The 15,443-nt window shown below is 42.8% G+C and overlaps 1 protein-coding gene across 1 annotated transcript in view; it reads right to left on the reverse strand.

The window, feature by feature from the left end:
• LOC112070196 (sodium channel protein type 4 subunit alpha B-like) overlaps window positions 1-15,090 on the reverse strand; it is a 34,998-nt gene extending 19,908 nt beyond the window's left edge. Inside the window, exons 1-13 of the mRNA XM_024137613.2 lie at window positions 15,006-15,090; window positions 14,605-14,733; window positions 12,854-12,945; window positions 12,164-12,460; window positions 9,696-9,759; window positions 9,370-9,511; window positions 8,938-9,150; window positions 8,430-8,654; window positions 7,608-7,728; window positions 6,908-7,146; window positions 6,542-6,715; window positions 1,918-2,274; window positions 621-1,097 (exon numbers count right to left, since the gene is read on the reverse strand). Of these exons, the coding sequence (XP_023993381.2) occupies window positions 621-1,097; window positions 1,918-2,274; window positions 6,542-6,715; window positions 6,908-7,146; window positions 7,608-7,728; window positions 8,430-8,654; window positions 8,938-9,150; window positions 9,370-9,511; window positions 9,696-9,759; window positions 12,164-12,460; window positions 12,854-12,945; window positions 14,605-14,733; window positions 15,006-15,085 (2,610 nt within the window). The 5' untranslated portion in view covers window positions 15,086-15,090. The remainder of the gene's footprint in view (window positions 1-620; window positions 1,098-1,917; window positions 2,275-6,541; window positions 6,716-6,907; window positions 7,147-7,607; window positions 7,729-8,429; window positions 8,655-8,937; window positions 9,151-9,369; window positions 9,512-9,695; window positions 9,760-12,163; window positions 12,461-12,853; window positions 12,946-14,604; window positions 14,734-15,005) is intronic.
• Window positions 15,091-15,443: the final 353 nt, after the last annotated feature.

Here is a 15,443-nt window from a genome sequence, read left to right on the forward strand (position 1 = left end):
ACAACATTCTATAGTAAGTACTACACATGATTGAGGGATACTACAGTGTGTAGTACAGTATTCAACAGTATAATACATATTACTACATACTTCTATAGTAAGTACTGTAGTATTATATAGTAAACTGTAGGATTTTTTATGTGGGTAGTCTACCCTGCATGTCAGCAGCAGACAGAATTCTTTTGATTTTCACCGCAGAACAAAAATACTGTAGTTTGCTTAAGTGATTTGGCCATGACTATAATAAACCAAAGACCTCATAAAATGTACCAAAAGGAAAATGCTCTTTATCTTATCAGTATTACAACAATACTGATACTGAATAGAATAATACTAGTACTAATATAATTGGCAATAGATAACAATATATGATGTGCATGTGCTTGTACATTGGTTATTTCTCTTGTCAGTATGAAGCCTTAGTCTTGATAACTCTCTATATTGCTTGTAATGAACGCTCAAAATATAACCCACTGGGCACAGACATCAATTCAACATCTATTCCACGTTGGATCAACGTCATTTCATTGAACTGAAACAATGTCGATTCAACCAGTGTGTGCCCAGTGGGAACAGATGCCTGTGTCATGTTTAACTCATCCGTAATGCAAAGGTCTTACCTCAGTATCCTCTTTAGCGTTTCCATTTGCGCCTTCTCCTTCTTCCTCTTCAGAGCAGTCATCCTCGTCATCATCCGACTCCATTTTGGCAATAGGCACATCCAGGGTCAAATTGTAATTTGTAAGAAATCCACTTGGGTTAACGTCGTCTATCCAAACGTCCAGCATTTTAAGCTCTAAATCAGCTTTTGGGTTGTCACTGGAGTTTACATTTTTCAAAGCCAAGCTATCCTTTGGGAGGCCGTCCACATCCCCGTTACTACCCCCATTACCGTCAGCCCCGTCTCCATCCTCCTTAGGCTGCTTCCCGATGATGATCCAGACCTGCTCGATGACGTAGGCCTTGGCCCAGTCGATGCCCCTGGTGATCCTGCTGGTGGCGATCTGCAGGTTGTTCATCTCCCCGTCCTCCTCTGGAGCCGCCAGGTTGTCACCGCTGAACGAGCTCAGCAGCAAGGCCAAGAAGAGGTTCAACACCTGGATGGATAGTTAGAACAACTGGATTTTAGCACATAGTATTTGTTATTATTGTCCCCTTATGCTCTTGAACCAGGCTAGTGAAATTATTATTGACTAAATTATTTTCTGGTTAATATTGTCAAAAGTTTTCTAAAACGTTTTCCAGAGGTCAGTTCGACAGTAACCGTGTAACTTTACCTCTCAATAGTATCTAACAGTGGTATTGGACTGACCTCAAACGCCTGTTACATCATCAGTAGACTTAAGGCTGCCCCCTCCATGATTCCTGTAAGCCCTCTGCTATTTTCTCTATGCCACCTGCCCCAGTGGATCCCCAAACACCCCAAGGTCAGAACTGCTGGCGAATATCATGGAGCTAATAATAGCCCCTCCATTGAGTGAATGGTGTGTATCCTATCCGATGCCCCTGTTAGTCTATGGTATTCTCCTGGGAGTTTAGACAGAAAGCCCTGTTTGTCTTTGGCACATCGTTTGTTGTCAGGCTTTCGCTACCTCAACTGACATAGCTATTTCCTCTCTTTGTCCTATGAATAACCAAAGGAGGAAACACAAACAGTTTCGTTTACAGTGAAGCACCGCCTGGTATCCATCAAAAGAATGGCGCTGGCGTAATCTACTCATTATCTAACAGCAACATAAGAGCTGCATCTGTGGGTATGTGCACTGTATGCATGGAGCACTCCACACGAACACTCTCCCTGATCTCTCGTTGTATGTATATTACACCTTTTGAGAAATCCATGAATTAACTAAACACCAAAATAGTTCAATGCCCACCCTCCAGTGCGCACATCCCATGGTTCAATGCATCACTCACCACTAGGTTACCGATGACCATGACCATCATGAAGACGACGAGACACATGCCCTGTCCGGCCACCTCCATGCACTCCCACATGGTCTCGATCCACTCTCCGCACAGCACCCGGAAGATGATGAGAAAAGCGTGAAAGAAGTCATGCATGTGCCAGCGGGGCAGCTCGCAGTCCAAGGAGATCTTGCAGACACACTCTTTGTAGTTCTTGCCGAAGAGCTGCATGCCCACCACGGCGAAGATGAAGACGATGATGGCCAGGACCAGGGTGAGGTTACCCAGTGCGCCCACTGAATTACCGATGATCTTGATTAGCATGTTGAGTGTGGGCCAGGATTTGGCCAGCTTGAAAACACGCATCTGCCCCCAAAACAATCAGACACATTATTAGGTTACATAGGGCTGGTTTCCCGTAAACTTGATTTTCCATTGAGCTGTGTCCAGAAAACTGGCCAATAATTATGTTTGTTGAGTTAGTATCACTTTACTTGTGCCTAATGTGATGTTAATCTTGTATAGGGTTGCAAAGGGAGGGCATATTACTGGTCACTTTTAAAGTTTACCAGTAAAGTACCAAAATTTTTGTAACTTTCTAGTTTACTTTTTTTTTTAATCACATGACATCTAGTGATCTTTTTGGCTACTTCAGATTATCACAGGTGTCTGGAATTATCTATGGCCCTCTGTGTGGCTTTATCACATGTCAACTATTTACTGAACAAAGATATAAACTCAACATGTAGTGCTGGTCCCATGTTTCATAAGATGATATAAAAGATCCCAGAAATGTTCCATATGCACAAACAGCTTATTTCTCTCAGATTTTGTGCACAAACTTCTTTACATTCCTTTTAGAGAGCGTTACTCCTTTGCCAAGATAATCCATCCACCTGGCAGGTGTGGCATATCAAGAAGCTGATTAAACAGCACGATCATTACACAGGTGCACCTTGTGCTGAGGACAATAAAAAGCCACTCTAAAATGTGCAGTTCTGTCACACAACACAACGTCACAGATGTCTCAAGTTTTGACGGAGCACGCAATTGGCATGCTGAATGCAGGAAAGTCCACCAGAGCTGTTTTTCTCTACTATAAACCACCTCCGATGTCGTTTTAGAGAATTTGTCAGTACGTCCAACCAGCCTCACAACCGCAGACCACGTGTAACCATGCCAGCCCAGGACCTCAACATCCGGCTTCTTCTTCTGTGAGATGGTCTGAGACCAGCCACCCGGAGAGCTGATGAAACTGAGGAGTATTTCTGTCTGTAATATAGCCCTTTTGTGGGGAAAAAGTATTTCTGATTGGCTGGGCCTGGCTTCCCAGTGGGTGGGCCTATGCCCTCCCAGGCCCACCCATGGCTGCGCCCCTGCCCAGTCAATGTTAAATCTATAGATTAGGGCCTAATTCATTTATTTAAATTGGCTGATTTCCTTATATGAACTGTAATTCAGTAAAATCGTTGAAATTGTTCCTTGTTGCATTTATATATATCTCTATATATTTTTTTACAGAATATTTAAAACATGCAATATACCTGCAGTGAAGCCGCTCAACAACTACATTACATTAGTAATCTAACAGACTCACATCCAGAGCGACACACAGAAGCAACCAGGGTCAACGCTCTGCTCAAGGGCACGTCGACAGAACTCCCAAAAGATCAAAAACAGGGACCCGAACCAGCAATCCATCAGCCACCAGCCCAAGCTCCCAACCGCCAGGTCACCAGCCCATTTATATATGTTTTGGTATATATAAAATAACACATAAGATGCTTTTATTATTAAAAAAATTATGACAAAGCTGCAAAACATTATCCTGAATATAAACCATCAACTTAGTGAATGCAATTGGTGTTTGATATGAGGGTTTCCGCATGACATATGTTTACAAAAGATTTTCACACCTATTTATTTGACTATGTCAATACATAGTGTTTTACTACGTCTTTATTGTAAATGTTGTAGCGTCAAACTGATGGCAGTTGTGAAAAAAAGTCAATAGTTGGAAGAGAGTTGCTGAGTTGATAAAAAATAATGCCATTGTTTATTAGACGCTTCTTTTATTAATTGGGCTATTTTCTATTCAACCATGTAGTCTATCTACTAGAAATTCATGGACAGTATGGACACAGATATACAAAATTAGTAATATGAATACATAATATACATGCTATTCAAGTATAAATGACCAAAGTTACCACAGATTGCCATAGATGACCTGCTAATTACCCAAATTACAGAAGATTCCGGTAACTTTCGTCAATTAAAAATAAAGGAGAGCCGCACACTCTAGGAGCTCAGATGCAAAAATGTAATTACCAACGTTTCGACAGCCAAGCTGTCTTCATCAGGGTATAATCAAACACTGCGGGATGACTCGTTTATATAGTGTCAAAAGACACACAAGTGTCTGTAATCATGGCCAAGAGTGGCCTAATATCATTGGTTAATTCTCAAATATTAAAATGGCATACAAAGAGCAGCATACAAAAAACAAATGGATAGCATACGATCATAGATTCATTTTAGACTACACAAGCTTACAAACAATTACAATGGCAAAGTCACAATAATCACAAGAATGGCTTCAGGTCAAAGTCTACGTTGAGACCAAAGGGAGCAAGGGTCTTTAAATTAAAGATCCAGGCAGCCTCTCGTTTTAACAATAAATTATCAAGGTCACCTCCTCTCCTAGGGAGGGTTACATGTTCGATGCCAATATAACGCAGAGACGAAATCGAGTGGCCTGCCTCCAAAAAGTGGGCCGCAACTGGGTAATTCAAGTTTTTGCACCTGATGGTGCTACGATGCTCTGAGATACGTACTTTTAATTCGCGCTTTGTTTTACCCACATCATTTTTACCACAAGGACAAGTTATAAGATAAATAACTGCCTTAGTGGAGCACGTAATAACACCTTTGATGGGGATCGATTTCCCTGTTTGTGGGTGTTTGAAGGATCAGCATTTATAAGTGCCATTGCATTGAGCAAAGCCATTACACTTGTAATTTCCATCCAGTAGGGGCGCAAATAGACGTTGTTCGGGAATATCTTGGGGTGGTAAATCAGAGTGTACCAATTGGTCTCTGAGATTTCTGCCCCACGAAAATACGACCAAGGGAAGGTCCGAAAACACATTACCGAGACTATCATCGGATTTTAGAATGTGCCAATGTTTGTGAACGATTCCCTTAATTTGTTCAGAGCGCTTTGAATAGCGGGTAGTTAGAATGCAAGAATGCGTCTTTTTGCGAGACTGCCCTTGAAAAAGGCCATGTCTCGTTTTGTTTTGTAATTTCTCAATGGCAATATTAATCTGATCATTTTTGTACCCCCTCTCCTTGAACTTTCTTTGCGTCTCAGCCATATTTCTGTCGAAATCTGATAGTTTTTTGCAAATTCTTTTGATTCGAAATAATTGACTGTAAGGCAAACTGTTTTTCAAGGGAAATGGGTGACAACTATCAGCCCTCAACAAACTGTTACGATCAGTAGGTTTCCTGTAAAGATCAGTGTATAGAACATTATCTTCACACAAGATCAGAAGATCAAGAAAACCGATTTGACGTGTATCAGATTGCATAGTAAATCTCAAATGTTCAGAACAGGAGTTAAGAAAAGCATGGAATGCCTGGAGCTGTTTTGCATCACCCCTCCATAGAACAAAAATATCATCAATATACCGTTTCCAAATAATGATGTTAGGCAAGAAAACCTTTTTGAGAGGATTGAAAATAGACTGTAACCCACAAATCGATCCCAATCAAAGGTGTTATTACGTGCTCCACTAAGGCAGTTATTTATCTTATAACTTGTCCTTGTGGTAAAAATGATGTGGGTAAAACAAAGCGCGAATTAAAAGTACGTATCTCAGAGCATCGTAGCACCATTAGGTGCAAAAACTTGAATTACCCAGTTGCGGCTCACTTTTTGGAGGCAGGCCACTTGATTTCGTCTCTGCGTTATATTGGCATCGAACATGTCACCCTCCCTAGGAGAGGGGGTGACCTTGATAATTTATTGTTAAAACGAGAGGCTGCCTGGATCTTTAACTTAAAGACCCTTGCTCCCTTCGGTCTCAACGTAGACTTTGATCTGAAGCCACTCTTGTGATTATTGTGACTTTGCCATTGTAATTGTTTGTAAGCTTGTGTAGACTAAAATGAATCTATGATCGTATGCTATCCATTTGTTTTTTGTATGCTGCTCTTTGTATGCCATTTTAATATTTGAGAATTAACCAATGATATTAGGCCACTCTTTATAGGCCATGATTACAGACACCTGTGTGTCTTTTGACACTATATAAACGAGTCATCCCGCAGGGTCTGTGATTATACCCCGATGAAGACAGCTTGGCTGTCGAAACGTTGGTAATTACATTTTTGTATCTGAGCTCCTAGAGTGTGCGGCTCTCCTTTATTTTTAAGTTTTCTACTCCGCTAGCCAGCACCTCGCCTAAAAATGGTGTGCGTTTCTTTTTCTTCTAGATAACTTTGGTAAATTACCCAGTACTCTTGCAACTATTTTATGAAAATGCTTTGATCTATCGGGATCCATTCTCACTGCACAGTTACACTGAGAGAGTGTGTTCTAAACTCTGGGTGGAGTTACTCTCACCAGACGGAAGGAACGGAGCACGGACAGACCCTCGACGTTGGCCAGCCCCAGCTCCACCAGGCTCATTGTCACAATGATGCTGTCGAAGATGTTCCACCCGACCTGGAAGTAGTAGTACGGATCCATGGCGAAGAGCTTCAGCACCATCTCTGCTGTGAAGATTCCTGTGAAGACCTGTACAAGAGTTGAGAGAGGGGAGGGCCTAGTGAATTATATTGAAACCTGTGCCATGTGTAGATATGCAGATTCTGCACTGTAAACCTGCATTTTCAAGATGATCATTATGAGAGAGAGATTTCTGAGGTATCCTTATCATGGCTTCAGAAGAGGTGAAGTGGAAGAGCATCATTAAGGAAGGTAACTCACCAAGTTCCCCACACTCAGCACTTCTTCAAACGCTGGTGTCATGGGGTAGTGCTCCATGGCCATGAACATGGTGTTGAGCACAATGCAGATGGTGATACCCAAGTCCACGAATGGGTCCATCACTATGAAGTACATCCACTTCTTGAAAGTCACCCAGGGCACACAGCAGTTCCATTTCAGGAATATGTCTGAACACTTGTACCAGCAAGGCGGACAAGGTCTCAGTTCCTCCTCCAAATCTGTTGGAATGAGGGTAAAGGAGGAGGTTGTTAGTTATTTTGTACACAACCCTTTCACGATAAGGACTTTTTATGGGTTCATGATTTGTTTTCAACCTTTATTTAATGGTTGCAGCACCTAAAGTTCAAAAATATTATTAAAGTCTATGTAGGTCTTGAAAAGTATTACTTATCTTGAGCACCTAAAGTTAAAACGTGTAAGGTCTTGGGTTGTAGGTCTTATAGCAGAAGAAGCTGACACAATGCGCCATCAGTGCATTAGATGGGAAACTTTGATGATGAAACTCTGCATAACTCACAAAATAATATAAAAGAAGCCCTTGCTCTACTACAGTAGCCATATGGAACACAGGTATTGGTGGATATCACAGTCCTATACATCACATTCCAGTCCCACACGAGGATTCCTTAGGACATTTCATTTCTCGTTATACAGATCCATTGCGATTTCTGACAATTACCGTCCATGGCATCTTGGCTGTAAACACTGGATGAACTGGGTGTCTTCCTCTGCAGGCCTACTACTTCCAGCTGGTCCTCGCTCCCCTTGGGATCACTGGCCCTCTTCAACACAACAGCAGACTGTAGAACAAAGAGAAACAAGACACACTTAACCATCAGGCGCATAGCAACACACTTCAAAAATATATCTATATTTTACGCCCTTTTTTTCTCCCCAAATTCGATCTTGTCTCATCGCTGCAACTCCTCGACGGTCTCGGGAGACGAAAGTCGTGTCATGCATCCTCCGAAACATGACCCGCCAAACCACGCTTCTTAATAACACTCGCCCACTTAACCCGGGAAGGCAGCCGCACCAATGTGTCGGAGGAAACACCATTCGCCTGACGACCGAGGTCAGCTTGCAGGCGCCCGCCCCGCCCCAAGGAGTCGTTAGAGCGCAATGAGCCAAGAAAGCCCCCCCGGGCCAAACCCTCCCCTAACCCGGACGACGATGGGCCAATTGTGCGCCGCCCTATGGGACTCCCGATCACGGCCGGTTGTGATACAGCCAGGGATCGAACACGGTACAGTGCCTTAGACACTGCTGCGCCACTCGGGAGGCCAGTAACCCATTTCTTCAGCCTAACCAAACCAAGCTGTACTGAGTTAGTTATGCATTCATTGGTTATGCATTCATCATTGTTCCTAAAACCGTCCTGAAAAGGAAAATGTGAATAAACAATATCCGAGCCAGCACAGTTTGGTTCAGGTCGGCACATTAGTGTGAAAAAGGTCATAACATCAAGAGCACAGCAACCCATCTGAGCCATGCAGCTCACCTCCTGGTCTGCCAGGACCTTGTTGGCGTTGGGACTGATCACGAGGCCTCCGTTGGAGTCCTTTATAGCCTCGCTATAAAGGCTGGAGGACGTACACGCCTCATCATCAGCGACCTCTTGATCTGCCATTTCACCTTTCTCTTTCTTAGACGTTCTACTGGACAGTGACGTCTGACTGCCAGCAACTTCAGCGTGTTCATGGTGTTCATGATGCCTGTCATGTCTCTGTCAGTCAAATAATCAGTCAATCATTGACCAGAATCAAACAAACCAAGGACGAGAACGACCAACATGAGCAATAATCTGCAAATGAACACTAGGTATTTTGTGTATTCATCAAGTTCGTTAGATATTTGAATCTAGAGTTGAATCGACTAACGAAATCTTACTCTATCAACCATCATCGGATCAAAGAGTGCAATTTATTGTTAGTTGATAGGATTTATATACAGGGCCTTTTCTTCCCGGATGCTCAAAGCACTTCGCATACATAGTAAGTTGATCACACCTCTTTGACCTCCGCTTCTCTCCTTTCCTTCAGCTGCACCATGATCATGGCGTACTCCTCCTCCTTCTCCTTGGCCTCGGCCATGGTGGCCTCGTTCTGCTCCGCATACGCCATGGCCACCACAGCCAGGATCAGGTTGATCAGGTAGAACGAGCCCAGGAAGATCACCACCACAAAGAAAATCATATAGGTTTTCCCTGCTGAGCGAAGAGTCTATGGGTAAGGGGGGGGGGGGGGGGAACGGCCAGTTAAATCACCATGAAACCGAGCGAGTACTCTTTCTGTATCAATATCCCTGATGACACATAAGATTGCAACCTCTCAAATTCAATCCTGGTCTACCGGCTGATGTTACAGATGTACATTTCAGGAAATGTCAGAAGCAAATACATCTCTATGTCGTTGCCATCGAAGCACATGATGTATACGCACCAGCTGGAATAGATTTTCCCAGAAGTCCTGTGTCATAAGCCGAAATAGGGCAAGGTAGGCCCATCCAAAACTGTCGTAGCTTGTGTATCCATAGTTGGGATTCCCTCCGGCCTTCATACACGTGTATCCTTCAGGGCAATTTCTGTCAAAATGCCAATGAAAGTGGCACAACAACTTGAACGGGACTTATGATCTTCAGCATTCAAAGATATGTTATATTTGAATTACGTTGAAATACTTTGCACCATATATTGCATTATCAACAGAGACAAGGCAAGATTATAAAGCTACCCATATGCTCAACTCTGATATCCCCAAAAACCTACCCAGCATCAGAAGCGTTTCCACAAAGAAGAGGGTCTAACATTCCAGGAAGGAAGTAATGGTTCACTGGAGGAAAACAGAGAAGGGACCCCCATTAGAAAGTGTACCAAGTTGATATACAGTGCATTCGGAAAGTATTCAGCCTCTTTGACTTTTTCCACGTTTTGTTACCTTACAGCCTTATTCTAAAATTGTTTTTTTTCCTCATCAATCTACACACAATATCCCATAACGACAAAGCAAAAACAGGTTATTAGATTTTTTTTGCAAAAAAAAAAAAAAAAAAAGATATCACATTTACATAAGTATTCAGACCCTTTACTATGTTGAAGCCCCTTTACCAGCAAGCACAGCCCTGAGTCTACATGGGTATGACGCTACAAGCTTGGCACACCTGTATTTGGGGAGTTTCTCCCATTCTTCTCTGCAGATCCTCTCAAGCTCTGTCAGGTTGGATGGGCAGCGTTAATGCACAGCTATTTTCAGGTCTCTCCAGAGATGTTCGATCGGGTTCAAGTCCGGGCTCTGGCTGGGCCACTCAAGGACATTCAGAGACTAGTCCCGAAGCCACTCCTGCGTTGTCTTGGCTGTGTGCTTAGGGTCGTTGTCCTGTTGGAAGGTAAACATTCGCCCCAGTCTGAGGTTCTGAGCACTCTGGAGCAGGTTTTCATCAAGGATCTCTCTGTACTTTGCTCAGTTCATCTTCGCCTCGATTCTGACTAGTCTCCCAGTCCCTGCCGCTGAAAAACACCCCCACAGCATGATGCTGCCACCCCCATGCTTCACCGTAGGGATGGTGCCAAGTTTCCTCCAGACATGACGCTTGCCATTCAGGCCAAAGAGTTTAATCTTGGTTTCATCAGACCAGAGAATCTTGTTTCTCATGGTCTGACAGTCTTTAGGTGCCCTTTGGCAAACTCCAAGCGGGCTGTCATGTGTCTTCTACTGAGGAGTGGCTTCCGTCTGGCTACTCTAGCATAAAGGCCTGATTGGTGGAGTGCTACAGAGCTGGTTGTACTTCTTGAAGGTTCTCCCATCTCCACATAGGAACTATGGAACTCTGTCAGAGTGATCATCGGGTTCTGGTCACCTCCCTGACCAAAGCTCTTCTCCCCCGATTGCTCAGTTTAGCCGGGCGGCCAGCTCTAGCAAGAGTCTTGGTGATTCCAAACTTCTTCCATTTAAAAATGATGAAGGCCACTGTGTTCTTGGGGACCTTCAATACTGCATAAAGGTTTTGGTGCCCTACACCTGTGCCTCGACACAATCCTGTCTCGGAGCTCTACGGACAATTCCTTCGACCTCATGGCTTGTTTTTTGCTCTAACATGCACTGTCAACTGTGGGACCTTATATAGACAGGTGTGTACCTTTCCAAATCATGTAATCAAATCATCAGAGCAGCTCACAGATCACTGCACCTGTACATAGCCCATCTGTAAATAGCCCATCCAACTACCTCATCCCCATACTGTATTTATTTATTTATCTTGCTCCTTTGCACCCCAGTATCTCTACTTGCACATTCATCTTCTGCACATCTACCATTCCAGTGTTTAATTGCTATATTGTAATTACTTCGCCACCATGGCCTATTTATTGCCTTACCTCCTTTATCCTACCTCATTTGCTCACACTGTATATAGACTTTTTCAACTGTATTATTGACTATATGTTTGTTTATTCCATGTGTAACTCTGTGTTGTTGTATGTGTCGAACTGCTTTGCTTTATCTTGGTCGCAGTTGTAAATGAGAACTTGTTCTCAACTAGCCTACCTGGTTAAATAAAAAATTTATAAAATGTCAAATCAATTGAATTTACCACAGGTGGACTCCAATCAAGTTGTATAAACTTCTCAAGGATGATAAATGGAAACAGGATGAGCTCAATTTCGAATTTCATAGCAAAGGGTCTGAATACTTATGTAAATAAGGTAATTCAGTTTTTAAAATGTATTCTAAAAACCTGTTTTCGCTTTGTCATTATGGGGTATCGTGTGTAGATTGCTGAATACGGCTGTAAAGTAACATTACGAAATGTGGGAAAAGTCAAGCGGTCTGAATACTTTCCAAAGGCACTGTACATAATATCATATAGTACTGTGACAAAATCCCAACGAATATATAGTTGACGGTTCAGTAAGTCATTATCAATTCCCTGAATCAATGTGCCATCAAAAGCCTGTCACTACCTTAATCCTTGACGTATGCATTACCCACGTGCTGTTGCCCCGCTCTGTGTCATTATTGCCCACAGTTTCACTGAAGCATGCATTGTTTTCTATTTCTTATTCAAATGTATATACTTCTTATAGAAATGTATATACCTATACAGATGTCTATACCTTATTTAAAACTATCATACAGTAAGTGCCATGATACAGTCCCAATTAACGTAATACAATGGTTCATTTGGCCATTATCAACTCCGCTTCCACACGTCAATGTGCCATCAAAAGCCTGTCAATACCTTTATCGTCGATGTACGCCTTGAAGTCCCACGTGCTGTTGCTGCTGTTTGTGCCACTGTAGCCCGTGACGTCATTAAAACCATCGGTGTCGTTGAAGGCCATAGTGATGTTGTCCATGTCGGTAGAGTTCAAACGCCATTCCACAGGGGGCCAGTAAACACACTTCTGCTTCAGGTTTCCCATGAACAGTTGAAGGCCGACCAGAGCGAACACAGCCAGGCAGAACACTGTCAGGATCATCACATCAGCCAGCTTCTTCACCGACTGGATCAAAGCGCCCACAATGGTTTTCAGACCTTAAAATACCCCCCCCCCCCAAAAAAAAAAGCATTCAAATCATCCGTGACCTGAAAACGATTTGCCGAAGAACGAAAAACATAACGTTGAGAATATTTGATTGTGCTTGATATCCTTGTTCTCCGCATGGCGTCATTAATAACCCATTTTGTGTTGTGTAGCTTGCAGAGCATTGTACTTATAATATAATAACAGATGCAATTTAGCAGATGCCTTTTTTCAAGGTGACTTACAATACAGTGCGGGAATACAACCCAAAACAACCTGAGGGTTGCTAGCACCATTCACTTACCGACTGAGGTACACATGACCCAAAGCAGGTGTTCAAAAGCAAGTGGTGCAGTAAACAAACACACCCCGGTGGGATTTGGACCTTCTTATGTGACACGTACCGGGAATTACAGTGATTGTTTTTAGGGCTCGGAGCACACGGAACGTCCTGAGGGCAGACACGTTGCCCAGGTCAACGAACTCTGTGAGGTACCTGCGCGAGCACAAAACATGACAACACAACCACACATTAGAATAGAGGAGTTGACAGTTGATGTGTCAGTTGAACCAAAATCTCTTCCGTTTCATGGACTTTAAATGTACAGTTAATTCAATACCATTGGCTGAGTTGTTATTCTAAAATAGAGGATCAGAGGGTTGCTATGGTAAAAGATATGGTTTAGCGGAGGATATGTTTAGCTCAGGGTAACTGTCCACTTCTAGAGCCAAATGGCAGTGTTATCTGTAAACTGACTGCAGAAGGCAGGAGTGTGACTAGACCAGTAAGACACCATATGGAGATTTAGTTATGAAGTGGCATACGTCATGATGTGGCTGGGACTCACCAGCAAAAGTTTCAATGTTCGAAGAAGGACGACACTTACAAAAATACATTTGATAGAAACTAGATCACATTGGGCTCCACAGAAACAAGCTCTGTTTCAGATTTTGACAGTAGGATCCTTAACCCACTTATATGTACAGTAACTCAAATATTTGTAATCTTATATTTACATGATTGAAACTAGGTGGATGAACTGTATGGTGTTACTTTTCATCGGGGCTCCAAGGCCATATAGAGTACAGTCATAGTGCAGCACTTTGGACCGTCACAGACCTTCAGCCATTTGGTACTGGGACAAACAAAGCCCGGGAAGGAGGTGAGCACCTATAAATAGACCCAGAGTGTGGTGTGTGACCGTCCTTTGCAAGTGGACAAATATTTTCATTCATTGGGGCTCCATGATAAAGCGAGGCAAGTGGCGTAGAAGGGCATTATGGAGAGAGAAAGAGTGAGAGAGAGAGAGGAGAGAGAGGGATGGAGAGATATATTATATATTTATATTTGAGTCATTTTGCAGACGGTCTTATCCAGAGTGATTTACAATTAGTACTCCTTAGCCAAACAAAATCAAACGTAGCTGCTTAAAAGAAAAGGAAATACATGCAAGCTTTGTACTGTTTACAAAAGACTAGTCGATTCTGAGTCACAGAGTTCACACTTTTAGCAAACTTCTGACCCTGGACGAGACACAGGGCAGGGAACATGTCCACAATAATGACAGGGAAGTGTCATGGTGGCAGAGAGTTCCATTTCATCCAGTCAATTCAGGAAATGGATTGACATTCCCGTCATGATTGAGACGTTTCCCAATATTTCAACTTTGGTGAATACTGAATTTCACCTCACTTCCTGAATTGACTGAGTTGAAAAGGTGAGTGCACAGGTGTGAGGATCGGAGGCAGGGGGGACTAGTCCTTTCTAGGTGGTTTTGAGCGGGTAAAGTTGTATTCTAGATGGTTTTGACCAGGTCGTGGATGTGGAAGTCATCGTCGTATTTGATGTAGTAGACAGAGGGTTTAGAGTCATAGTGAATTAGGGAGAGAGGGAGAGAGGGAGAGGGAGGGAGAGAGGGAGGGAGAGAGAGTACATAGGGTGCTGGGGCCTGGGGGGAGGAGAGGTAAGGAAGCAGACAAGGCCAAGGTCAAACTCATTAAGCCATTGGAGATGTCCTCTGACCTTTGACCTTACTCCTTCACTCATGCACACAGACACACAAAGAAACACAAATACACACACACTCTAACACCTGCCCCCGTGTCTAATGGTACTGCGCTGACGACTGGCGGCAATCACTCTCCCAATACTCACGCCATGCTGATCACCATAAAATCCAACCAGTTCCATGGATCTCGAAGGAATGTGAAATCTCCAACACAGAAGCCTCTGGAAAACACTTTAACTGTTGCCTCAACGGTATAGATACCAGTGAAAACATATCTGCAATACAAAAAGAGGGGACGAGAGAGAAGCTTTATAAAATAGCTTTTGGTGAAACTTTGTAGTGGTCAAAATTACTGTCAATAATGTTATGACCAACCTTAAATAATTACAAAAAAATCACTGATATTTATATGAACATTTACACTTTTTTTTTTAAAGTGCCCCCACCCCAAAATGTAGGTACTGACTTGAAAATACATGGGATGCTGAAGCAGTCAATATAGCTTCCACAAAACATGAATAATCTCCTACGTAGGTTGGAAACTTACTCAACAGTTTTACTCCATGCCGGAGGGTCACTCATCGTCATGAACACACAGTTGGACATGATCGTTAACATGATGAACATGCTAAATAATGTACCCATATTAAGGAAATAACATGGCAATATAATGGTATTCAAATCTAATTCTATGGACCAATTTAATTAGTCCATTTTTTAATAACAATTTTTATTTCATTTATATCTTTGATTCCTATGAATATAGTAATCAGTAGTCGCTAATGGGTGACATACTGGATAGTAAAAACCGATTGATCAATTAGGTGTGTTGTAACTGTTGCCAAATAATGACATTAACATATATTGCTAAGGACGTGTGAGTAGGGTGACTCGCCTAGCAGGTCTCAAACCCAAGCCACCAGCGCCAATGACGAACACCCTAACCACTGTCCCAATAAGGGATATCTCTAAGGCATCTGCTTAT

This window comes from Salvelinus sp. IW2-2015, unplaced genomic scaffold (assembly GCF_002910315.2).
Source record: "Salvelinus sp. IW2-2015 unplaced genomic scaffold, ASM291031v2 Un_scaffold1253, whole genome shotgun sequence".
Taxonomy (NCBI): Eukaryota; Metazoa; Chordata; class Actinopteri; order Salmoniformes; family Salmonidae; genus Salvelinus; species Salvelinus sp. IW2-2015.